Source organism: Vulpes vulpes, chromosome 15, assembly GCF_048418805.1.
Source record: "Vulpes vulpes isolate BD-2025 chromosome 15, VulVul3, whole genome shotgun sequence".
Lineage (NCBI taxonomy): Eukaryota > Metazoa > Chordata > Mammalia > Carnivora > Canidae > Vulpes > Vulpes vulpes.
In genome coordinates, this window is record NC_132794.1 from 69,613,672 (window position 1) to 69,639,492 (window position 25,821).

The following is a 25,821-nucleotide window of genomic DNA, read 5'->3' on the forward strand; positions in this document are numbered from 1 at the left end:
ATAGCCACGAGGAGGAATGGACAGTTGAGACAACGCAAAACAATTAACTGGTGAGGCAACACACCCTAAAGCACCCAACTGAACTACACACGGTAGCATTTACATGCATGCTGAGGGATGCAACTATGACCACATATATGCCCAGAAACCCAGCTAACATGGAGAGGTCATTCTACAGAGCAGTGTGGTTTCTAGAACCTACATGGCCAGAGGACCTTCCTGCAGAGAATTATCACCTAGAATGTTAAAATCAACTACACCACTTCGGCAGGCTGAAGACAGCAGGAGCTTGGGACTGGGAGCTGGGGAAGAGTCTTGGAACTGGAGAATTATTTCTCCACACTTTTTTTTTTTTTTAAAGATTTTATTTATTCATGAGAAACATGGACAGAGAGAACACAAGAGTGGCAGAGGGAGAAGCAGACTCCATGCAGGGAGCCCAATGTGGGACTCGATCCTGGGTCTTCAGGATCACACCCTGGGCCGAAGGCGGTGCTAAATCGCTGAGCCACCCGGGCTGCCCTCTCCACACTTCTATTTCAAGGACTCAAGTCTGGGAGCCCATTTAGAGTATCTTTAAAAATTGCTCTTTAAAATCATATCACCCGGCTGAAACCTTAGGTTGAATTTTACAGGTAAAATAGTCCTTGTAATTATCAGAATTGTGGGGGCCAGATGAGATGATAACCATATTCTTGTGCACTGCAACGGCAGCATTATTGCTTGGAACTTTAACCATTTTAGAGTTAGATCCTAAAGATACTAATTGGTCGTCATCCTTTTTCTTATTTTTTTCTTTTTTCCCCCCACCCTTATATATCACTAAACAACTAGTTTCTCCCTTTTGTCACTTCCCATTGTGTATTTTTCAGAAGAAGTACTGTACTCAGATGCCAGCCAATAAATTGTCACATAATGGAAAATGATATGCCACAACATTCATTGTAAGGTTTAATAAAATTAAATTTGCACCAAAAAAAAAAAAAAAAAGGAACACACAGCAAACTCAACAACTCAGCTGAGTCAGAGCTGAGGCCCATCTAATCCAGTTCAGTGGGTGCTGAACCTCTTCCAGGGGAGCAAGCGCAGGGCACCAGAGCTGTGGACAGAACTAGGCTGACGAACGTTTAAATCCTGGTAGTTCCTGAAACCATTCCAAGCCCCAAATAAAACTACAATCATGGGATTTTCATACTGCAGTTGTTTCACCTCTGTTTTCCCTAAAGCACCAAGGGATCAATCACTGTTTCCTCAACCATTGAGTGAGAGAGGTTAGGCCAAAGAGAAGTCTACTGGCTTCACGGCCATAGCACCAGCCCTGACAGGACTCTGGTATATAGGAGCCCTAGAGCCACTGGGATGCCTGCACCTCCAGCACAGTATTTGCAAGATGCTTATGGCCAGGTTGAAAGCTGACTTTTTTTTTTTTTAATTTTGAAAGGTTTTAAGTAATCTTTACATCCAACATGTGGCTCAAACTCACAAATCTGAGATCTAGAGTCACACACACTGAGCCAGCCAGGCACCCCAAAAACCTGATTTTTGGTTAGCAACAGATCTAGGCTGAGTTAAAGACACCAAGGAAGGGGCACCTGGCTGGTTCCAACAGAAGAGCATGTGATTCTTGATCTTGGGGTCATGAGTTTGAGCCCTGTTTTGGATGTAGTGATTAAAAAAATAAGCTTAAGGGAGGAAAAAAAAGAGACCAAGGTAGTCTATGTTTCCCCCATAATGCCGTAAATGGGATATACGGAACCGGGGGCGGGGGGGGGGGGTGCTCACTGGTCACTCCCTGCTGCAATAGGTAACCTAGTGCGCCTTCAGTGTATCCCAGAGGGCCATACAAATGCCGTGTGTGTCATGAGGTGAAAATGCTAGGAAGTACTCCACTGTAGCACTGCCCTGTTTAAATATCTTTAAAATTTATTTTTCATTTATTTGTGAGAGAGAGACAACAGGGGGAGGGGCAGAGGGAGAGGAAGGGAGAGAGAGAAGCAGACTCTCCACTGAGTGTGGGCTCCACCCAGAGACCCTGAGATCACGACCTGAGCTGAAATCCAGTCAGATGTTCAACCAACGGAGCCATCGAGGTATCCAAAGATCATCTTTATTTCTAATCATTTCTGTACACAAAATAAAGATTTAAGACCCTGGGGCGCCTGACTGGCTCAGTCGGTAGACCACATGACTCTTGATCTTGGGGTTTTGAGTTAGAGCCTTACGTTGGGGGACAGAGTTTACTTAAATAAAAGGGGCATTAAAAATAATAAAAAAGGGCAGCCCGGGTGGCTCAGTGTTGCCTTCAGCCCAGGGCATGATCCTGGAGACCTGGGATTGAGTCCCGCGTCAGGCTCCCTGCATAAAGCCTGCTTCTCCCTCTGTCTGTGTCTCTGCCTCTGTCTCTCATGAATAAATAAAATCTTAAAAAAAAATTTTTTTTTGGGGGGGGGGATCATCCTTCCTTTGAGAATCTGATAAAGCCAAAGCTTTTCTCCCCAGAAGGCACTTCCACTCATTCATGCAATATTTTGCATTCCACTGCTGAGGCTTAGAGAATCCAGATTAAGTGCCTGCTCTGGAAGGATTATCAGACAAACCCCAAGTTTACTAGTTTTAGAGGGGTTCATCTGCTTCTCTCTCCCCGTCTCCAGTACAGCTTCAACACACCAGAGAATTGTCAAAGAAACCTCTGAAAAAAGTATTACACTGAACTTCCTTGCAATTTCCCAGGGAGCATGCAGAGACTACTATCTGGAAACTCCAAGTGGCATCCCTGAGAAACCCCCAGCTGCCAGAAGGACTTGCTAATCACTGGCTCCAGGCACCACCACCCCCCGCAGTGCAAACTGTTGGCTGTTGGGAACCACTTGCAGGCACAGAAGAGTTCCCTGCACACCTCCCCGTCGGTCTGGATGCATTGGTGGCTAGTGTTTATACTAGAAACCCCATGTAATCACTCTGCAGTCTCCCCTTTTCCGTGGCAAGCACATGACCTTGTTTATGTGTATTTATCACTCCACAGTTACCACTAATCAAGGGGAGATTGTACAAATAGGAGGGAAGGAACATTTACATCAATTAATTTTAGCAGCATCTTTATTGCAACAAAGAACCTGTAATAAAATGCAACAAAACTAATGTTTCACTTTACATGATTAAAAGCCATGTAGCTGAAAATGAGAAAACCCATTAACTTACTGGAATGAGACATGCAATTCTTTTTATACAAGTCAATGCTTAAAACAGCAGGCACTTTATGTTCTAAAATTAAAGACCTGAACTCCAATTGTGCTGAATACAACGTAAATTTGTATTTGGGTTATTCAAAAATAAACATACAAATATTACTTTTTTCTCTCTGTGAGGACTTCTGAAATGATTACGTAGAACTGCCTCTTGACAAAATGAGAAAAGCAGGAGCCAGCACCTTGCACTAACATGTCTCCATACTTGTAGGCTGTAAGACGGATGGGTGAGGCTGGGTAAGGTTAGGAAAGCAGGAGTCAGGGGAGTTTCCTTATACCTTCATGTCTGCTGGGAATGGACACTCACCTTAAAATCTTAGTTTAGATATAGCCATGTCTCTTTTCTTATTTCAAATAGCTCTAAGTTAGGCTCCCAGGCTTACACAAGCACTCTATTCTATATCCCAAATCCCCCACTACTAGGAAGACACATTTAGTGTAACAGTTTTAATTAACTTCAGAATGTCATATACTAATTAGAAGTACTGCTTCATTAATAAGCATGCTTAGCATTTACTTTAGAATGGAAAAATTAACCATTTTATGTTATTTTTAAAATGTTTTATAGGAATATATTAATAAATACTTCTTTAAAAATTTGCCTTTTCTACATATCATTTAACTACCATGAGTCAGGACATCTGGATAGAATCTAGTACCAACTGAACACTAACTGGCTACATGGCCATGGCTATATTTTCTCCTCTCTCTATATGTAGCTTCCTCCTCTAACCAACAAGAACATTAGATTATATCAAAGATATAATAGCTTGAAAAATTTAAGATTCTATAATAATGAGAAATCTTACAGGAATCATTCCACCTAGAGAGAATTGTTACAGGTGGGATACACCTTCTGTAAGGAATAAAACAAGTAGTAAAAAAGGTAAGCATCAATATCTAGATCTCATTCTTTTAAAAAGTAATGCATGCATTGTGACTTCAACCTCTCATATGAGGCTTTTGAAATGAGCCAGGACCAGTATTGAAGGAACAGCCTTCATTCCAAAATGAATCTCCAGACATAGAGGATACATAGTCCATGATACCTTCTGCTTCTTTCAGAGTGAGAAAAGCCCAACAGTGATCACAGATGAGCAGCTATACTGGCTATTGCTTTAGGTGTTTGTAAATCAGTCCAGTGTAAAAATCACCTTTTATTTTCTCAATCCAATTTCATGCTCTACGAAGGACTTTGTGAAAGTAGCCCACAAACAACTTTAGAATCACCTTGGAAAGGTTGTTAGAACTGCAGATTCCTGGTCTCCACCCAATCAACCAAATCCAAACTTCTAAGAGTAAGTTCAAGATTACATTTCCTTTAGTAATAAGCATCCCAGACGAATCTTAGATTGAGTCCCACTGCTCAATACTGGATAAGCAACTATACCTGTTGATGGCTGCTCAAGCACATCTATTTATCAAGCCTGCAAAAACCACCCCATTTGATGTTTAACTGAGTGCTTTTTGGCTCTTACCAAAAGTGTTGCTACTTTTATATACTCTTAGCCTTTTAAGATGTTATTTGTAGACAGGGTACAAAGAGTTTTAGTGAGATTTCTACTGATTGCCTGAATTGACTATGATGTTTTCCACATCAGTTTTTAAAATGAAACTCAAACTGTCTTTCTGCATGTGAATTCAGTCACATATTTTTCCCCCATAGAAGGAGAATGGCATTTAATGTACTGGGAATTATAACAGAGGTATTCCTTGTGATATGAAGAAAGGACCCGCAAGATGCAGAAGGAAAACACTGGTGAATTCAAGAGTACACGAGGTTCTCTAAGGTTTGTTTTGGTAAAATGAGGGATGCCATTTTGAAGAAACAGCATTAACGGGTAAGAGGTTTCAAATGAATAGATGCCTAAAAGCCACTCTATACCATTTCCATTTTGCATATCATAAGAAGAAAGATCCCTGGAGGCCAACCAGCTCACAAAAATCACCTTCGATAGTCAGATATATACTTAAATCAAGGGGGAAAATACTTTCTTGGGAAGAAAAATTACCCAAATCAATTTAATTTAACATTGAAAAAAATATAAACAAACCTTGGCATGGGAAAATATCATAAACAAGAAAATCAATACATACACAGATAATAAGAAAAAGTGTGGTACCTATGATACAGTATAAATACACAAACAGCAAAACCCAATCCCCTTCCCAAGGACAGAACCACCAGGTCACCCTGCCATTTCTAGACCTCCCTCACCTGCCACCTGGCCCTCAATGATGAATTCACCTCTGATGTATATCATCACCCTTACTATTGGAGGCTGTGCTTCTCTGTAGGAGAAATCTACCCTCTCTGTAGTGGTGAGAAAGAAAAAAAGCAATTTTTCTTAGACCATTGTTTAAAAGTACTGGTAACAACTTTCCAAACACTGAGGCTTGTGATAAAAAGGGTCAAACTCACAGACGCCTTCTCTGTGCTAGCAATGTGACCCAGTAATACCCCAAAACTCTAAGATGACATTATGAGCTCCTTGAACAGTTGAGTGCTAGGGCTAAACCAGAAAAATGTCATGGCCATTCAATAAATTGCTTAGAGGCTTTGAACACTTAAAAATAGAGCCATGGCTTGCCAGGGATCAGTTTATGGTAAAGAGGTAGTCTAGATACCTCTTTAAGTTCACAAAATCTAAATTATGCTCAAATAATTTAAAAAGGATAAAGAAAGTTTAAATTTATAAGGTTACCAAAATTAAGATGAAAATAACAAAAAATGAGAATTAGAAAAGTAACTAAGGAACTTTTCCTCCCTGAATAATGTTAGTCTGTCATCTGTCACTGTGTTGGCAAGACAGTGATTTCTTCATTCTGGTTTCCTTTACTAATGTCCTAGCAGTTTAAATTTCACCCCCAAACTTTTTCATGAGGATATTTGGTCAAACTTTACTTCTACTTAGTTCTTAAACAGACCCTCTCCTTTTCATCTCCCTGTCATTCTCCACACCCTGGTATCTCCCACCCTACCACTTTTCCTTCCATCACCCTAAAACTCTGGAACATTTCAATAAGGAAATACCCAATGGAAACTGGCACCACTAAATTTTCCGAAGAGTACAAGTAAATGCGTACTTTTCCCTTTTCTTAAAGGAGAAGAAATTGCCTGCAAATATTTAAGCTCTAACCATTTGATTAAAATTTTCCTGCCTGTAATTATTAATATTGTAAGACTAATTAAACCATGCTACATGTACAGTTACTTGCCTTTGTAGGAAAGGAAAAACCCACTCTGTCATATCATCAGAGAGAACTATTTATACTAGATACAGCTGAAATTGACTAAAATTGGTCAGAGCTTGAATGAAACAAAATAAGTGTCTTTAGGAGGCCACTAAATTACCCTTGAAAAATCATTAATGACTGGTTAAGTCATAGGTTTAATAGTGATTAGTTCATAACATGCTGGATACACCCCAAGCAATGAAGCATAAGCTATTCAATTACACTTAAGTGCTATCAAATCTGTAACTAGTCAGAGTTTCTGGAATTGAACCAAACCAATCACTAATATCATCATAGTTTAACAAACTCAGAAGTATACTGTAAAAATACACTAAGTCCATGAGATTTATAATGCTATTAAGAAGTGAAAATAAGGTAGTATGGATACATGGCGCTAATGTCTTATTTCTTTCAGTAATTCTCATGGTATTGCTGGGTCCTTTAGAGTGTGGCATTCAATTTTGTGTGTGTGGTTAAGGGATTAGATTACTATCCACAAGCTGTAGATGCCTGCATGGCATCAAATATACTTTCAGAAGTAGATGTTAATGTGGCAGGTACCAAAATGTGATGATCAATTCCATGTTTTCTATCGATTAAACCTCCTCATTCGGTTCAACGGCCAGTGTATACCAGAGTTCTACACAGGTCAAAATTATATCACTTTCAGAGCAGCAATACGCGATCCAAGGTTTTCTTGAAGGTAGTGCAAAAGATGCAGTTCATAATGTTCTCCAGATTCAGGGACTCTTATGCTGTGTCTCTCCTGAGGATAGATCTTAACAACAACAAAATCAAAACACAAAAAGTGAGAATTTAGTAATATATCTCCTTCCAATGTTTTCCACAGAGTTTCAATGGGATTAACGATCTGGAGCACAGCCTCTCCGAGATATTACACACACGTATCCAGTATAAAGGCCCCTCTCTTCACCCTCAGGCTTACAGGATTTATCTATAGATCACTAGGTCTCCACGTGTGATCCACAGACTTCTGGGGTCCTCAGAAGCCCTTTCAAGGGAACACAAGGTCAAAACCACTTTCAGAACAATTTGCCTCATTCATTGTGTTGGCGTTTTTATCAATAACGCAAAAGCAATGCTGGGTAAAAAAAGTGCCAGGGCCTTAGCATGAATCAAGGATGTGACATTAAATTGTCCTAGATGTTACAGTATTCTTTTTTTTTTTTTTTTGATGTTACAGTATTCTTCATCACCACACACTTGTAGTAAAAAACAAAAGTTCTTTAAATTGCAACCCCTGAATTTAACCCTTTTAAAATGTTCTATGGTGACAAAATGGGAAGAAAGCAAAAAGCAATTCTGCTACAGGATATCTCAAGGAAAAGTACTTAGGCAACTGAGTTATAAGCTGAACTGTAATGTTCACATTTTCAACTTGAAAGAATGATGACAACTATGGTGATTCAGATTTGGGTATCTGGTAAATATGTGCTCAAAAATGAAGGAAGTAAGCTGGTCACTTCAAGGATAACACTGACAATATTTATTGCCAATGATAAATTTTGAGCTTTTTAGTATATGTGTTGCCAAAGAGAGCACAAATTTTGAGCTTTTAAGTAAAAATTAGAACTCTGGAAAATTTGTATCTACCACTACAAGGTCAATGAGCTTCCCCATACTTACAAACTTTTCTGATGGGATTAGAGATAATATATGTGATTTTAAAAAATACTGTATAATGAAATGAGCCAATACTGAGAAGACTGATATCACACAGATGACCAATGTATTTGTAAAAGATCCATTTGAAGTACAGGATCCAACAGATTTTCTTTTTTAACCTTTTTTTTTTTTTTTTAAAGATTTTATTTATTTATTCATGAGAGACATACACAGAGAGAAAAGAGAGAGAGAGGGGCAGAGACACAGGCAGAGGGAGGAGCAGGCTCCACGCATGGAGCCCGATGTGGGACTTGATTCTGGGTCTCCAGGATCACGTCCTGGACTGAAGGCGGCGCTAAACTGCTGAACCATCGGGGCTGCCTCAAGACCCAACAGATTTTAATGTAACTTAGTATGAAATGTTTATAGGTTATGGCTTCAGATTCCACACTAAAACTAACCTTTAAGAAACTAAGATCTGTCCAGTTTTGGTATAGTATTGAAGAAGAATATCCAAAAGAAAAAAAAAAAGAAGAATATCCACAATTTTCTAAAGTATTCCTCCCCCCTCATTTTTTTTAAAAAAAGATTTTATTTGTGTGTGTGTGTGTGTGTGTGTGTGTGAGAGAGAGAGAGAGAGAGAGAGAGAGAGAGAGGTTATTTGTGTGTGTGTGTGTGAGAGAGAGAGAGAGAGGGAGAGCGAGCGAGGATGAGCAGGGGAAGGCAGAGGGAGAAAAGAGTCCCTGCTGAGCTGAGAGCCCGATGCGGGGCTCACTTCCAGGATTCTGGGATCATGACCTGGGCCAAAGGCAGACACTTAACCATCTGAGCCACCCAGGAGGCCTTCCTCCCCTTTCTTAACTACATAGTCCGTGAGACTGAATTTTTTTCATACAGTAGTCCCCCCTTATGCACAGGGGACACACTCAAGATCAACAATGGATGCCTGAAATCTCGAATAGTACCAAACCCTATAGATACTGTTTTCTTCCCATACGTACATACCTATGATAAAGTTTTGTTAAAAAAAAAAAAAAGTTTTGTTTATAAATTAGGCACAAGAGATTAAAACCAATAATTGATAATAAAATAAAACAACCATAACAACACATATAATAAAAGTTACCTGAATGCGGTCTCTCTCTCAAAATATCTTGTATTCTGCTCACTTATCTTGTGATATGAGATGATAAAGTGCTTATGTGATGAGATGATGTGAATGACACAGGCATTGTGATACAGCGTTAGGCTGCTACTGACATTATGTCAGAAAGAGGATCATCTGCTGTTTTTTTTTTTTTTTTTTTTAAGAGAGAGAGAGACAAAGCGCATAGCATGGGAGGGGCAGATGGGAGAGACAGAATCCTAAACAGGCCCCACATCCAGCATGGAGACTGACACGGAGCTCCATCTCACAACCCTCAGACCATGACCTAAGCTGAAATCCAAGAGTTGGACGCTTAACAAACTGAGCCACCCAGGTGCCCCAAGGATTGTCTACTTCTGGACTACAGGTGACTGTGGGTTAACTGAAATCTCAGAAAGCAAAACTGTACATAATGGGAAACTACTGTATACTTTAGCCAAAACGACACTTCCCAACAGATTGCACGTGGAAGCAAATATGGGAATCCAGGTGTCTTCCTTAAACCAGACATTAGAGGGATTCTATGAAAATGTAAAAATAATGCTACTTCTCTCAGTATTTTTTGTTTGTTTTGAAAAATAGCTTTTCTCCTACACAAAAACTTATTTTTGTTAACATGTAATAGTTTATTATTATTTTTTAAAAAAAATCTGAAGTTTTTCTTAGCTTTAGGGATGGCTAGCTGGCTTAGTTGGAAGAGCACGTGGCTCTTGATTTTGGGGTCATAAGTTCAAGTTCCATGTTGGATACAGAGATTACTTAAATAAGTAAATAAACTTAAAAAATAAAAACACCAAACTTTCTCTGTTTTAATATCTTCTATGAGAAATACTGACAGACACAACCCATATAAATGAAAGCTCTTTGGGATGTATAGGGGTCCCGAGACCTAAATGCTTGAGAACTGCTGCTAGACAAATAGCTCAGTTTACCTACATAAATGTCAACTGAAACATAAAAGAGGAAAAAGTAGTATTTTTCATTTCTTATGAGCACATAATCTGTGAAAGAAGTACAAAGGAGGAAGAAATGAACAGGTTACCTTTTAAAACCACTTTTTTGAATAATAGAGCAACGGAGGTAGTTAATTTGTGGCTTTCTGTTCCAATGTCAATCAGGTCCTACAAATCCTTTAAAACAGTGATATCAAGTAGCATTTCCTTACCCTTCCAAGGGGAAGAAGAAAAGCAAAGGAGGATACTGAATAGACTCCTGTCATCTTTTCCATGATGACAAACTGAAAACAGCTACAGATACACAAGTCATAGAATCCAACAGGCTAGTTCTAAGCCCAACTTTGGCAGAATTTTAATTTTTACCCAACTGAGGCACTATTAACTATGCCTATGACTTCAGATGTCTTAAGCAGAGAGTGGTCACAGCTGAAAACTCAGCCTTACTCCATAGTTATTATATTTCAAAGTAATCAATCACTAATTACCACGTAATTCAATTAGAAAATGAAGAACTCACCTGTAAATCATATGGCTTTCCAGCCCTCACTAAAAAACTCAGTAATATACTGGTGTGTGCAAAATGGACATTCTCATCCAAGAATCCATGTAAAAGTAGTAAACGATTTGGTCTGGAGAAATGGAAATATTAGAGGATTAGGCAAAATAGAATATTTAGGGGGAATCCCTGGGTGGCTCAGCCGTTTGGCGCCTGTCTTTGGCCCAGGGCGCGATCCTGGAGTCCCAGGATAGAGTCCCGTGTTGGGCTCCCAGCATGGAGCCTGCTTCTCCCTCTGCCTGTGTCTCTGCCTCTCTCTGTTTCTCTATCATGAATAAATAAATAAAATCTTAAAAAAAAAAGAATATTTAGGAAAACTGCTTAAGGCCTTTAATCATAACTATTTGTTAATATTATAATTATATATGTATAGAACTACATATAGTTATATAATATACAATAGAATTTTATAAAAACATGTAACTATATAATAGTTAATGTGAATAATAAAGCTAACTTCTTTGTACTGTCATATTAAAATAAGAATTTAACATTTTCAATAATAAATTTGTAATACAGTAACCAGATACTACACGTAATGAAAATCATGCGTTCAATTTCTTATGAAGATATTAGCATATATCAATAATCATAGCATTTTCCTAGGGAAAGAAAATCATAAACATTATCTACAGAATATATTTAAGCAGAAACAGAATTTTTTCTACCTTGAAACAGTTATGTACTTAAACTTCTTTCAGCACAGTAATTGCTTCAAACATACCTTGTTTAAAAAACCCAAATTATAAGAACTGGCCTGTAATTTAGCTTTGAGAAATAGCTATGCTATTTGAGAATCTATAAAATATTAGTCTTGGTTTTGCAGTATTTGTAGTTTTCGTTATTACTTTTTAAAAGATTTTACTTATTTATTCATGAGAGATACAAAGAGAGAGAGGGGCAGAGACACAGGCAGAGGGAGAAGCAGGGCTCCATGCAGGGAGCCCGACATGGGACTTGATCTCGAGACTCCAGGATCACGCCCCGAGCCAAAGGCACACGCTCAACTGCTAAGCCACCCACCCACCCAAGCATATTAAAGCTTGAACTTACTCAGAGGGAAACTTTTCTGCTTGCATGGCCACAGATCCTAAGTAATAGCCCTGTTCATTCTGGTCAGGGTGGCCCATATAACGTTCTGTGTAGCCTGTATCATAGAAGATCCACAGAGTAACTGGGGCCCCAGCAATGGCAACCTACATAAGACAACAGCAACAGTTAAGTGTGGTCCAAAAAAGAATGGCTAGCAATAAGAATGTGTAACTGCAAATTTATAGGCTAAAATTATCCTTAGGCTTTAGCCTTACAACTAGGGCATACATGATCTCAGGCAACTCAGAAAATCAAAGTGGAGTGCCAAGGTCAAGAATTTGATACTTTGTGAGTCAGTTAGCTTAATGTTCCACAGCCATGCCACATACCAAACCCTTAACCTGGGCTAGATGAAATATACACACGGGCCCCTTTGTTAAAAGGGGAGACTGAACTAGAACACATGAATGCCTCAGTGTAAACTCATTCCTGCTACTGGGGGAAAAAGGTGTGATAAGTGTCAGCTTTATATAGAAAAAGCAGTCATTTCTTTTTTTCTTCCTTTTCTTTTTGGTTTCTATTGGCAATACAGAATTTTTAACAGTGAATGAAATATATTTAAGCACGAAACACTTTCCTCATTTTAAGGTTCCCACACACAATTTTATAAATATTCTAATTACTTTCTTGACGACTGCAAGCCTATGAAAATTATGGCAGTTTTCAGTTTATTTTGTGATTATTATAAAGACTATCTGAATATACATACAAAAGCAAAAACCCTATCATTTCTATTCTTAAGATTATTTTTCACCCAAAGATAAAATCATGTTATTGAAATACCAAAAAAACCATTTCATAACTGCCATTCTCTTAACACTTTTAGCATCTTTATATATTTCCTTCCAGCAAATTTTTGTAGGAAATCGTTTCTAAAATCATAACCATCACTTATATATTTAATATGTTATTCATTCAATCAAGATTGATTCAAGATCTACTATGTGCCAAGCATTGTGCGTGGCTACTGAGGATATATCAGTACACACAAATCCTTGCCCTCTGAGCTTGCAGTCCAGCAACTAAATAATTAACTATAATCTAATATGCGTGTATGTGTGTGTTTTACTAATTATGACTATCTTCCATAATCTTTGGCATGTCTATAAATAGCCAACAAATGGTCATCAAGTTGACAAGTGTTTTTTAATATAGATAGTAGATATCTCACATGGCTATCAGTAGTTGACAAGATAACATCTATTATCTCACATGACTGTTAGATACACAAACCCTAACATTTCATAACATTGGCAACTCTGTAAACCTTTAGAAAATAGGCACTTTCTCATATCCTCAATTTATAGAAAATTCTACCCCACTGCAAAAAGAAGTACAATAGGAAGTCACATACCCTGAAGATATCTGACCTCTGCATTAATGCCATCAGGGAGAGGTATCCTCCATAGGACCAGCCATGGATGCCCACACGATCTAAGTCAATGAAATCATATTGAGAAGCTAGATACTGGAGTCCTTCCACCTGATCGTCAATCTCTATTTGACCCTGTCAAAAAAGGGAGAACATTTCACTGACTCTGATGAATAGAAGTCTCATTATCAGAGTGCTTTTAAAGCTGATAAATGTTTTTTTACTAAAAATAACTGTAGTTTAAAAAAAATTCATTATCAATTGAGACTCTGTTGCCTGAAAAAAATTTTAAAGTCTATTTAGAGATGAGGCCTATAGTTTCTGTTGCTAGTCAACCCTAGAGTTTAGTTAACACTTAGTCACAAAGTTCTTTCCTCCTGAGACCCAAACTGTTTCTTGCTATATGGGTATTTCCTCTTTCCATTTGTTCTGTTGTCTGCTAAGAGGTCAGCATTTTCCTTGTAACAAGCCTTCCTATACCCAAAGACAAAAAATTAGCCCCCTTAAGTGGTTGACTAATTTTACTTCTTTTTAAAACTTAATGCTGTAAAGCAGAAGGAATTACTCTTGAGGTCTTATCCTCCTATTTCCCCATCATCTACTTCTAGGAACTGAACACAAGCTATTTCTTTAAAGACCTATTAAACCCTAATTCCTACAATCACCACCCTGTCTGTATTACTAGGCCTGCCAGTGCACACAATCTCACTTTACTGAGCCAAAAACAAAAATAAAAACCAAAAAACTTACATGAGAATACAACATAAGGTCAAAGAACTGGGTGTGGGAGAAAATCCCATGTCTTACTCAGCATGTCCAATACACTGGCAAACACAGTAACTGCCTTACTGTGTAAAAGGAACATCGGATTCTCATCATTTCCCAAAGCAGCAGAAAGGACATGGGGCATCTCTAAAAGGTAGCATTTAAAGCTTCCTGTAGAGAGAAAGAGGCTTGTCACAAGGAAGGCACTAACCAGTTGGTTTCTCTCTTCACAGAGGACAGAACAAATCTCATTTATTCCTCTCAATAGGTCACAGGATGCTGAAAACTATGGTGCTGCTTTCTGACTAAGCTGGACATACAAAATAGAGAGGGTTTTTCTGTGTAAAACTGGTTCTATCTCAGCTCCCCAAAGTTATATACTGGTAGACAGGTAGATGTGAGTTAGCCTAGTGAATATCAAGCTGTATCTTCCCTCCCATCCCTGTACTCTTAACACAGACACACAGAGGCAGGCACACACATTCTCTCTCTGTCTCTCTCACTCACAGCCCCTTTCCCCAACTCACTCTCTGGGATTTCACATCAAGCAATAAATCAGAAAATGTAAATGTCTTTAAAAGAAAAATGTTTGTATGCTCACACACCATTTTGTATTTAAAGGCGCCTTCAAACTTAAGCCCTCGGTGACAGGATCCCCTGTTGTCTATCACTACAACCACATAACCCAGAGAGGCTAGGGTATTCAAGCGGAAATACTTGACTCCTTTAAACCGATTATTCACCAACTGCACCTGAGGAAGAAATACAACTTCAGTGAAATTTATTATATGGTGATACAAAAAAATATAAGAGGCAGGGTACTATGAAAAGGAGAAAGCTTGAATTTCTGGTATAATTTTGCTTTTAAGATGAAATTATTTTCTTGTGGCAAGAACACTTATCACAAGATGTACCCTCTTACCAACATTTTAAACGTACAATATAGTATCATTAATTACAAGGCAATGCTGTACAGATCTCTAGAACTTACTCATCTTGCATAATTGAGATTTTGTGCTTGTTGATTCGAACTCCCTGTTTCCCCTGTCCCCGACTTATTTTTAAACTTACTTAAATTTTTTCATGTTTATGTTGCTTCTTTTTCAACTTCACACTCAAGGTTCAGGGCAATTACTGAGCAACTACAGACTTTAAAACTGTAACCAAGATATTCATTACATATGAGACAAAAGATTTAACCTGCCCCATTGAAAAATTAATAAAATCATTACTGCTACCCCCAAAGAACTGTGTCATTCAAATGACAGAGACGAGGATAAATCAGGTCATTTTTCTTCTCTGTCTCTTTGGGGGTTGTCCCTGGTCAGTAGCAGAAAAATTTAGTTGCTTTTTTTTAAGAGTTATTTATTCAGAGCAAGCGAGCATGTGAGGTGAGGGGCAGAGGAAGAGGAAGAGAGAAAATCATTAGCTCTGCTGAGCATGGAACTCTATGCAGGGTTCAATCTCACAGGCAGGGCTCAATCTCACAACTGTGAGATCACCACCTGAGCTGAAACTAAGAGTTGGGTGCTTAACAGACCTGAGTCACCCCAGGCGCCCCCCAAAATGAAAAGTTTTTTTCTGACTGAAACCAATGGGAAAACCAAATCAGCCACTTAAATAAGAATCAACATCTTCTTCAAGCAATGAATGCATACTGAGCATTTACTGGGGTGTGTGTGCTGTATGTGTGTAATCTTTTTCTTCTTGAATTTCTGGATATTCAGTATCACTGTAACAACTGTCAAATTGGTCTTCCTGTTTCTACTCTTGTCCTCCTATAGTCTATTCACATGGTAGATGGATGATTTTAAAATGCAAATTATGTAAGACTTTATAGCTTAGCTCCCTCCAATGGTAGAGATTAGATCTCATTCGAAGATCCTTACCATTGCCTTTAAGATCTTATATTATCTGGCCCTTGGCTATTTCTCTGACCAGTCCTTTCATAACAAATCCCTACTTGTACACTATACTCTAACTTTATTATCTATTATTCCTAGTTGATTCTAATCCCCAGGACCTTGATATTTACTGTTCCCTCTGTCTGGAATGTTCTTCCCTCAGATCTTTAATGTAGTTCACTCCTTCATCTCATGTACTCTCAGAGACCTTCCCTGAATTTCCTATCAGAATTATCCTTTTAGTCTCTCTGCCATCCTCTTTCCCAATAATTATTTAAAGCACATCCATTTTATTAAGTTGTATCATTTATATGTCTAGTCATTTATTATTTTCCTCATTAAGCTCCATGAAGGTGGGACATTAGTCTGATTTGTTTGCTATGGTATCCTCACTGCCTAGAATAGTACTTTGTACATAATAGGAACTCAATGCTACTTGCTGAATGAATGAATGAAAAATGGAGATAGGAGAATGAAGTTTTCGCTTTCTTTTTAAAAAGTTTTTAAATTAATTCCAGTATAGTTAACAAGGTTTTCCCTTTATCTCTTGGGAGGAGGGGCAAAAAAGGAGGGAGCTGAAAAAAGAAGTACTAGGCAAAGAACACAAAAATGCATATTTAAAGAAAACTACTTCAGGGTTCCTGAGTAGCACAGTTGGTTGGGTGTCTAGCACTTGGTTTCTGCTTGGATCCTAGTCTCACGGTAGTGGGACTGAGCCCCATGTCCAGCTCTGCACTCGGCAGGGAGTCTGCCTGGGGACTCTCCCTCTTCCTCTGTGCCAGTGCCCTTGCACTCGCGCTCTCTCTTTAAAATCAATAAACCTCTAAAGAAAAAAAAAAAAACTACTTCACATCTTTGCCTGTGGTCATGCACAAAAATGGCCTCAACTGCCTATTATGAACATTTCCCCCAAGAGCCAGTGTTTGTGCCTAGGCAGCCAGAGGCCTGCTCCTTCTGGAAGAAGGTACTTAAACATAATGCCCTTTGGCACTGAGAATTCAAAAGTGTCCTTCGGTATCAATTCTTCAAAACCTGTGTCCTGCTATCACTTAGTCTGCTTTCTTGTGCATTTATATTTATAGAATAGTGTCTGGCACATAGGAAACACAACATGGATTTGTTAAAGAAACATTTAAAAATACACAGCTGTTATCAATAAAAGGTTAAAGAACTAAGCCTAGATGACTTTAATCAGAAATATTGGCTTTTCCTGGATTTCACTTCTGTCAACTATAGACATTGCTATACTTAGTGACAAAGTAACTCACTTCATGTTACAAATTGTGACTCTTGCCAATCAGCAGATTCCCACTTTGACCTGAATATATACCAAGAAAGAACACAGTCTGGACTGATAATAAGATTTAATCAAAGTTAACAAGGCTTTGTGTGCTATTAAAAAGATCTGGTCTTATATTAAAGAGCCTCTTCAGTCAACAAACAAGAGGATGAATGATCTCCCAATAAGTTGAAAGGCCAGAGTCATTTTATCATGTAGTCGCATGGGGAAATTTCTCTGCAAAATGAACAGAATATTCTGAGAAAGAAACTATTCCAGTAAGTGTAAAGAAGTATTTGTATTCATAAGTCCTACAAACAATTGAACAATTTTATTTTAATTGCACTGGTTAAGACTTTTTAAAAAGACTTATTTATTTTTAGAGAGAGAGCAAAAGAGCAAGAGAATGAAAGGGCACACATGGGTGAGTGTAAGTGGGGCGGGGGGCAAAGGGAGAGAATCTTTCAAGCAGACTCCACATTGAGTGAAGAGATCGGCCAGGGGCTTGGCTTAATCCCACAACCCATGTGATCATGACCTAGGTCAAAAGTGAGTGGGATGCTCAACCAAGTGAGCTACCCAGGCACCCCAAAACTTTTTATTATGATAAAATATACATAAAATTTACCATTTCAACCATTTTAAGTGTATAATTCAGTGACATTAGGTATTCACCCTGTTATATAACCATCACCAATATCCATATCTGGAATCTTTTCATCATCTCAAAAAGAAACTCTGTATCTTATTAAATAACTCCCTATCCCTCCCCCAGTCCCTAACCATCTCTATCCCACTTTTAGTCTCCACGAATTAGCTTCTTCTGGGTACATCATACAAGTGCAATCAAACAATATTTGTCCTTTTTTGTCTCTGGCTTATTTCACTTAGCATAATGTCTTTAAAGTTTATCCTTGTTGTACCTTGTATCAGAATGTCATCCCATTTTATTTATTTATTATTATTATTTTTTGTCATCGTATTTAAGTCTGAAAAATATTTGTATGGATATACCACATTTTGGTTATTCATTCATCTATCAACGGACACTGGGTTGCTCCCATCTTCTGGCTATTGTGAACAATGCTGCATAATGAACATGGGTTCATTTGAGAGAGAGAGAGAGACAGAGAGAGAGAGAGAGAGCACGCACGCGAAAGAGTGCACGAGCCAGGGGGAGAAGCAGTGGGAGAGAGAGGGAGAAGCAGACTCCCCACTGAGCAGGGAGTCTGACATGGGGCTCAATCTCAGAACCCTGGGATCATGACCTAAGCTGAAGGCAGATGCTTAACCGAGGGAGTCACCCAGGCACCCCTCTAAACAGGAGTTATAAGCCAGAGTCAGTAACAGCAGAGGCCCAGTAATGCTCAAATATTAACTTGAATAATTGACTAGACGCTTAAAAAACAATTCTAAAAAATATATATGTATACATAGAGATGTATGTATATAAATATGCCCACCTGAGAGGTGGGTGGAGAATGAGTGAAATAGATAATGGGGATTAAGGAGTGCACTTATTGTGATGAGCACTGGGTGATGTACAGAATTGTTCAATCAGTATACTCTATACCTGAAACTAATAAAACACTGTATGTTAACTATACTGGAGTTAAATAAAGTTTAAGTAAATATGCCCACCTGAGGACCACCATATATGAATAGCACAGTAGGGTATTTCTTTCCAGGTTGTAGATCATGAGGTTTGTACAGCATCCCATACAACGTAAATCCAGTAGTACTTTCAAAAGAGAAAATCTCTGGAGGGGTGTAGTCAGGAAGAGGACCTGGGAGGAGGAGATAACAAAAAGAGTATGTAAAAGGAGTTCTTATTGGAGCTCTGCAATCTGAGAGCAAGGAAAAGAAACCATAAACCCATAACCACACACAGAATAACTGACCATCTCCCTTTCAAGTGATAAGCAAGAAATTAAGTAAGAACATTTATCTTTAAAAAAAAAACAAAATCTAATAAACATATCAAATTATTTCAAAAGTAGATACACAATATTCTGAATAATCCTTGGAGCCTAGGAGGTATTTAGATATGAAATTATACAAATACTCTGTGCTTGATTCAGTGTAACTTGATGATGGTTAAGCCATATACCTGATTAGAAACTGGAAGCACAAATTTAATTCAGTCAATTTAACTTGCTCAGAGCCAGTGCTCAAAAAACATTTGTTTCTGATCATTAGAGAATTAATTAGCCTAACCAGGACCCAAAACAGTAACTCACTGTCAGTCTTTGGTTTACCAAAGATATACAGGACCTATCCTAAGTCTATGTATACTGGATAATGTTACAATCTAAGCAGAGATCACCACCATATTACAAATTCTACTTGTGGACATTAGAACATACCCTGTGGCTTTGCATTAATTTCTTAATCCCCTAGCAGATATTCATGAATAAAAATACTTAACAGGAAAAAAGATTTGGGGACAAAGTGGATTAAAGATACATAAAATTATTCCATTTTTTAAGAAACCAAGCATTTAAAAAATAGATAATTCACAGTGCTCTTCATTCCCACATAGAACTAGTGTTCTTTTATTAAGATGGCCATTGCAAGTGTTTTAAAAGTTAAGAAAGCTACCAGGTGGTTATTCCCTAAGGCTGCAGCTTCCCTGCTCAGAGTCTTACTAGTTCAGTGTACATGATCTTCATTTGAGAAATCACCAAACATGTGGACAAATCATTCCTAGCTGCTACTATGACGGTTTTATTCTTAGTTTCAAAAAGGCCCTCCAGGGATGCCTGGCTGGCTCAGTTGGAAGAGTGCGCAATTCTTCATCTTGGGGTCATGAGTTTGAGTCCCACACTGGGTATAGGAGATTACTTAAAAAAAACTTCAAAAAGGCCTTCCAAACCTGCTCCTGCCTAGAGTGGGAGGTAACTCATCTTACTTGGTGGTTGACAGAATAGGAAGGATGGGATCAATCAGGAACTCAGCAGCTCAGGGACAAGTGGTGGTGAGAAGTGAGAAATGTGGACATACGAAACAGGTTTAGTGTACTTATGTATAATCCTACTTGAAATCAGGTTCAGGGAAATGAGTACCTGCTGAATCCAAAATGGTGGCCCAAAATTCCTTTGTTTTGCAAGTTGGGTCATCTTCAGGGCTTGAGAGCTTGTAAAGGGACACACAGTGTGGATTCTTCTGGTTACTATACTTACTTATAAAGAAGTCACAATGCTAGAGAAAGGAGAAACAATTACTTTTTCCCCCTGGAAAAGTAAAAAAGGTGCTATATCTGCACTGGTGCTAGAGCAGGAGTATGGTAAGAGTCTGACCATTTATGTCCATATACAATGCTGACGTTAAGAGTAGACTTTTTAAAGTTTTTCCTCAGAGAATCAGACTTTGACAGGCCAATTTCACCGATTTTCACATTATTCTAAAGGAGTATTACATGAGCAGAAGGTTTTTTTTTTATAGGATAGGAAACCCTTTTCCAACAGGGACTTAATACCTGGCTGATGCAGCAAGAGTGGGAATAGCCACGGTCAGTCAGCCTTGTCACTTCTCCAGGATTTACATAACTGACCACATATAGGTGATGTTCTAAAGGAGAGTCCTTAGTGCCTTCAAAATATACCAGCTTCCTGACTTCATCAACCTGGATCTGCCAAAAAACAACAATAGAAAAATCAGTGCTAACGGGACCTTGGCCAAGCTAGTAACTCAACAAACAATTCCCAATTTCATTTAGAAGCATTTGAGTCACTCTTTCACTAGTGCCTCTTAAAAATTTTTTGCCACCAATGTTAATATACCTGAGCTGGTTTGCTTATGACTTATACCTAAGAATAAATCTCTTTCACAAGGAAAAAGGACACATGAATTGCATGCTATTATTAGTTTCGCACATGGTCAAAATGTGCGTTTTCTTAAAATTCAAGAGTTATTTCATTAAAATGACAACACTTTAAAGGGAAAAAACATACCTGTATCACCCCTTAGGTCAACCATTCATGCCCACTTAAAAAAGAGTCTCATTATAGAATCTTGTATATCTCTTAGTGCAGTATTATCTTAAGCAGTACTTTTTTGGTCTTTTGTACAAACTTGCAAAAGTGTTTTATCTACTCGGTTGGGAAATAACTGAACTCAATTACAGTTTCAGTACTGGTATACTTTATAAATAAGTATGGATAAGATTTTTAAGTCTTCACTCGGAACTCAAAAAAACTGTAAGTAAACTCACAGCTGAATTCTTCCCAAATTACAGTAAGAGTCTAAATAAACAGCTTTTATTATCTGTTTAAAATACTAGCCTACTAAGTGTTTAATGAAATTCATTTTTTTTTTTTTACACAGAAAAGAAAACAAAGATACATTTCCAAAAACAAGTATTTTTAAATGCCACATTTTCTCTAGGAAGCTGCTTCTTCATTACAAAATATTTTTCTAGCTTACATAGGTACAGAAATAAACACAGTTGAGATTAAGCAGGGCTACGTGACACATGTATGTAGAAAGGATACAAGTGATAGGAAATGCCAGAACAAACATTCATGAAGTTTCATAGGTATGTGTTAATCTGTGCAAAAGGTCAGGACAGGTTCTGCTCTTGACCTAGCAGCTGGAGTCTGGCCTTTCAAAACTGAAGAAATAACAGGTTAGTTTCTGACCCCTGATTATAATGGCTCTTTTCTTTGTTTCCTGTAACTATTTTATTAGACAGAAGTATCAGAATAATCTTGAAGGGCTTGTTAAGCAGATCGCAGCATTCCACCGCCAGAATTTCTGATTCAGAAGGTCTGGGGTAGGCCCAAGAATTTACCTTTCTAAAATGTTCCCAGGTGATGCTCAGGCTATGGGCTGGCCCAAGGACCATAGAACCATTCCTCAACAGTGGAATGTTGAGAACCATTCCTCAACAGTGAGGAGCACATGGGCTTAAAGGTCTCAAAGCTTGGGGCAGTCCGGGTGGCTCAGCGGTTTAGCTGATCCATGCCGCCTTTAGCCCAGGGCCTAATCCTGGAGACCCAGGATCGAGTCCCACGTCAGGCTCCCTCCATAGAGCCTGCTTCTCCCTCTGCCTGTGCCTCTGCCTCTCTCTCTCTCTCTCTGTGTCTCTCATGAATAAATACATAAAATCTTAAAAAAAAAAAAAAAAAGGTCTCAAAGCTTTACCCAATTATTGCCGTTCTTTGGGTAGGAACAAGGTCACTGGTAAAAGCAGAGAGGGGAAAGGTAACTTAAAAAAAATAAAGCAAGGATAGAGGGGATGTAGAAGAGTAAGAAAGAGAGGCACAAACACATTAAGTAAGTAAGCAGGACATAAAGAAGAAAATCGATGCATATAAATGCAAGTAATAGAAGGACATTTAGGTTGCCAAAATAAGATTCAGATCTGTGTAAATGCAATTCTGTGGATTCCTCAGTATTATCCAACCATTATACAACCATTATACAGTAGGAACGTTACAAGAGTGTAATTTTTTGTTATCAGAACTTAGAATTCCACAGTAAGATTCTTCTCAAATGACAATAACATCCAAGGCCCCTAAATGGAAAAAAATATTTTTTGGATATATAACCAGAAGGCCATGTGAGACTCAGACTCTCAGTGGCAATTAGACATTAATGGTTACCTATGATATTCTAAAATTTTTACCAACAAAACCAAACCTGAGACCCGGATCTTCATTTTTTTTCCTTAACTAGTTTGGGGACTATGAGTGACTTCTATAGTAGCTAGTACATATAATCCTTCATTAAATCTCCAAATCAATTTGAGGAAAATCATAGGCTTTCATTAAATCTTGGTAGCATAATCAACTTAACTGAATGTATCACACACATAAAGGATGGAGTTCTTAGAGCTCTCAGGAAACTAACCACTTAACTGAAAGTTCAAATAGACACAAGTACTATGAAAGGCAAAAGAAAAAAATTAGAATTCATTGAATTGCCACAGAAAGCCATAAGCTAAGAGGAAAGAGGTGGATTTTCCTCTTTTTCCACATCAATCTACACTCTGTATGTATGTTAGCCACTTTGTAGGTGATGGATAGAATTTTAAATTTGTGAGATAAGATAAATAGGTAAGTGAAAGAGAATCACTACCTCAGAAGTAGTAAATCCAATTTCTAATGTATAGAAATGACATTAAGAGATATAAAAATAATTTTCAAACAATATTCCAACTCACAACTTTTGCAGATTCAGAAAATATGGACCAGCCCTTTCCTTATTAAGTAGCAACACTATATCTGAAAATGGTGAACTTAAGTAATAAGAACACACCTAATACCAGGACTATAAAATGGGTGACTTATAACTTTTTTTTTATTATTTTATTATTTATTTACTTTTTTGGTGACTTAAACTAAGATTCTTCCTTTCTAAACCTTGAGTTCTTTTAGGCCCTAACTTAGTATTGTCAAAACACTGGGGTCATATAAAGTTGTACTACTGCTTTTCAGTACTGCATAAATACAGCAAATGTTGACCAAACATATCAGTAGAATAAAAGAGCATACATTAGATCCATGCCGGCCAAGAACTTCCCATTCACCACTGGTAATTGCTATTTCCTCTTTGACAGGACACTTGAAATCACCTAAAGATAAACATAGTTATCATTCAGCACTCTGAATCAAACTATAAGCAAATGAAACAATGAATAACTCTTTTTTTATAAAACTCTTTTTTTCCAAAAAGGTACATTAAAAAATTCAAGTTATATCTGAGGTAATGAAATGTTCTGAAACTAAACACAGGTGATGACTACACAACATTGTGAATGTACCTACCTAATGCCACTGTTCATCTTACTTTTAAAAATATTTTAATTTTTTAAAAGTTATTTCTATGCCAGCGTGGGGCTTAAACTCATGACCCTGAGATTAAGAGTCACATGGTCTATCACCTGAGCCAGCCAGGCACCCTGCCACTTCATTTTAAAATGTTTATTTAAGGGGTGCCTGGGTGGCTCAGTTAGCTAAGCGTCTGACTCTTGATTTCAGCTCAGGTCATGATCTCAGAGCTATGAGACAGACCTGTGACAGGCTCTGCACTCAGTGGGGAGTCAGCTTGAGATTCTCTCTCTCCCTCTCCCTCTCCCTCTGCCTCTTCTCCTCAATAAATAAATAAATAAATCTTTAAAAAGAGTAAAAGGTTTAAATGTTCATTTTAAAGTTGTTCATTTAATGTTATGTGAATTTCACCTTCATTTTAATAAGTCTACAGTTAAAAAAATTCTAAGTTATGAGTCTTCACAATACTCTGGAATAATGACGGAAGGATCCACGTAAATCAAGTGAAAACAGCAAAACAGATTCTGATGGCAAAGCCAGAAAAGAACTCAAAAGCAATTGTATTTTTAGACCTAGAAGTCTAATAGGTTGACAAGGCATTTCCTCTAGAAAAGCAACAAACTACTTTAAAAGCCACAAAAGAAAAAGTTTTATACAGTAAATGCCAACATGCCCCCATCTGTCTCTATGAGATTCTGTCTCAGTAAAGACTCTCTTGGTGGCCAGTGACCAAAGGAAGAGGTTAAAAAAATGGAAACCATTTCTCTGCCTAGCAGCACTATGGAAAGAGACAGCTGGGGACAGGATGAGATGGTGAGATGGTAGAGGGGTTTCTATGGTTTTTATTTTTAATTTTTATTTATTTATTTTTTTTAAAGATTTTATTTATTTATTCATGAGAGACACAGAAGGAGAGAGAGGCAGAAACACAGGCAGAGGGAGAAGCAGGCTCCATGCAGGGAGCCCGATGTGGGACTCCATCCTGGGTCTCCAGTATCACACCCCGGGCTGAAGGCGGCGCTAAACTGCTGAGCCACCAGGGCTCCCCTTTTTATGGTTTTTAAAAAGATTTTATTTATTTATTCATGAGAGACGCAGAGGGAAAAGCAGGCTCCCTGCAGGGAGTGTGATGTGGGACTCAATCCCAGGACCCTGAGATCATGCCCTGGGCTAAAGGCAGACACTCAGCCACTGAGCCACCCAGGCATTCAGGCATTCCATGGTAGGATCTTAATTAGGGTCCCAATAAGGTTGAAAAAGTTGATTTTTCTTAGGTGCAAAAATTCAACTTAGTACTTTAAATTTTATGTCCAGAAAATAAATATTATTTAACAATATATATAACAAATACTACTTCACATTATAGCCAGTAGAGGAGTGGGATAATAAAGTGGGTATTGAGGAAAAAGGAAGACTTGGAGCAGAAAAGCCTCAAAAGAAAGGAGGGGAAGGGAAAGAAGAGGTAGATAAACTGAGGAGCCCAGTAAGAGAAACTGAGAGGGAACAAAGAGGTTAGGCTTTGGAAATGACTATTAACTGGGGTAACAGTTCTTCTTACACTCTTCAACTGGAGTATTAGATTTTAAAAGTTACCAAGTACTGTTTTAGTTCCACTACTATTCACAGCTCTTTGACCAGTTTTCATCACTAAAATTTCTGGAATTTCCTAAGTGGATTTAATTTATCAACAACAGAGGAGTTGGTAAGGCCAATTTCACCCTAAGGGCCAAGTCAAACTAAGGCTCTCAATGAAGAGATTCTTCATCTTGGTTATAACAAGATCCAGTCTGCCTAAAAAAATTAGGCTAAGGAAAGTAACAGAGTCAGAGGCAGTATTTATTTTGCTAGTCCTATGATATAGCTATTCCC

General features: G+C 38.1%; 1 protein-coding gene across 3 annotated transcripts in view; it reads right to left on the reverse strand.

The window, feature by feature from the left end:
* Positions 1-3,078: 3,078 nt before the first annotated feature.
* Positions 3,079-25,821, reverse strand: part of DPP8 (dipeptidyl peptidase 8) — a 67,025-nt gene continuing 44,282 nt past the window's right edge. For 2 of the 3 annotated variants that reach the window (XM_026008676.2, XM_026008796.2), the window contains exons 13-21: positions 23,677-23,756; positions 20,658-20,810; positions 20,245-20,380; positions 18,821-18,966; positions 14,602-14,748; positions 13,214-13,366; positions 11,821-11,963; positions 10,729-10,840; positions 3,079-7,260 (exon numbers count right to left, since the gene is read on the reverse strand). In XM_026008676.2, the coding sequence (XP_025864461.1) occupies positions 7,138-7,260; positions 10,729-10,840; positions 11,821-11,963; positions 13,214-13,366; positions 14,602-14,748; positions 18,821-18,966; positions 20,245-20,380; positions 20,658-20,810; positions 23,677-23,756 (1,193 nt within the window). In that variant the 3' untranslated portion in view covers positions 3,079-7,137. Of the gene's footprint in view, positions 7,261-10,728; positions 10,841-11,820; positions 11,964-13,213; positions 13,367-13,981; positions 14,168-14,601; positions 14,749-18,820; positions 18,967-20,244; positions 20,381-20,657; positions 20,811-23,676; positions 23,757-25,821 lie in introns of those variants that run through there. The other variant, XM_072738836.1, reaches the window with a different exon arrangement.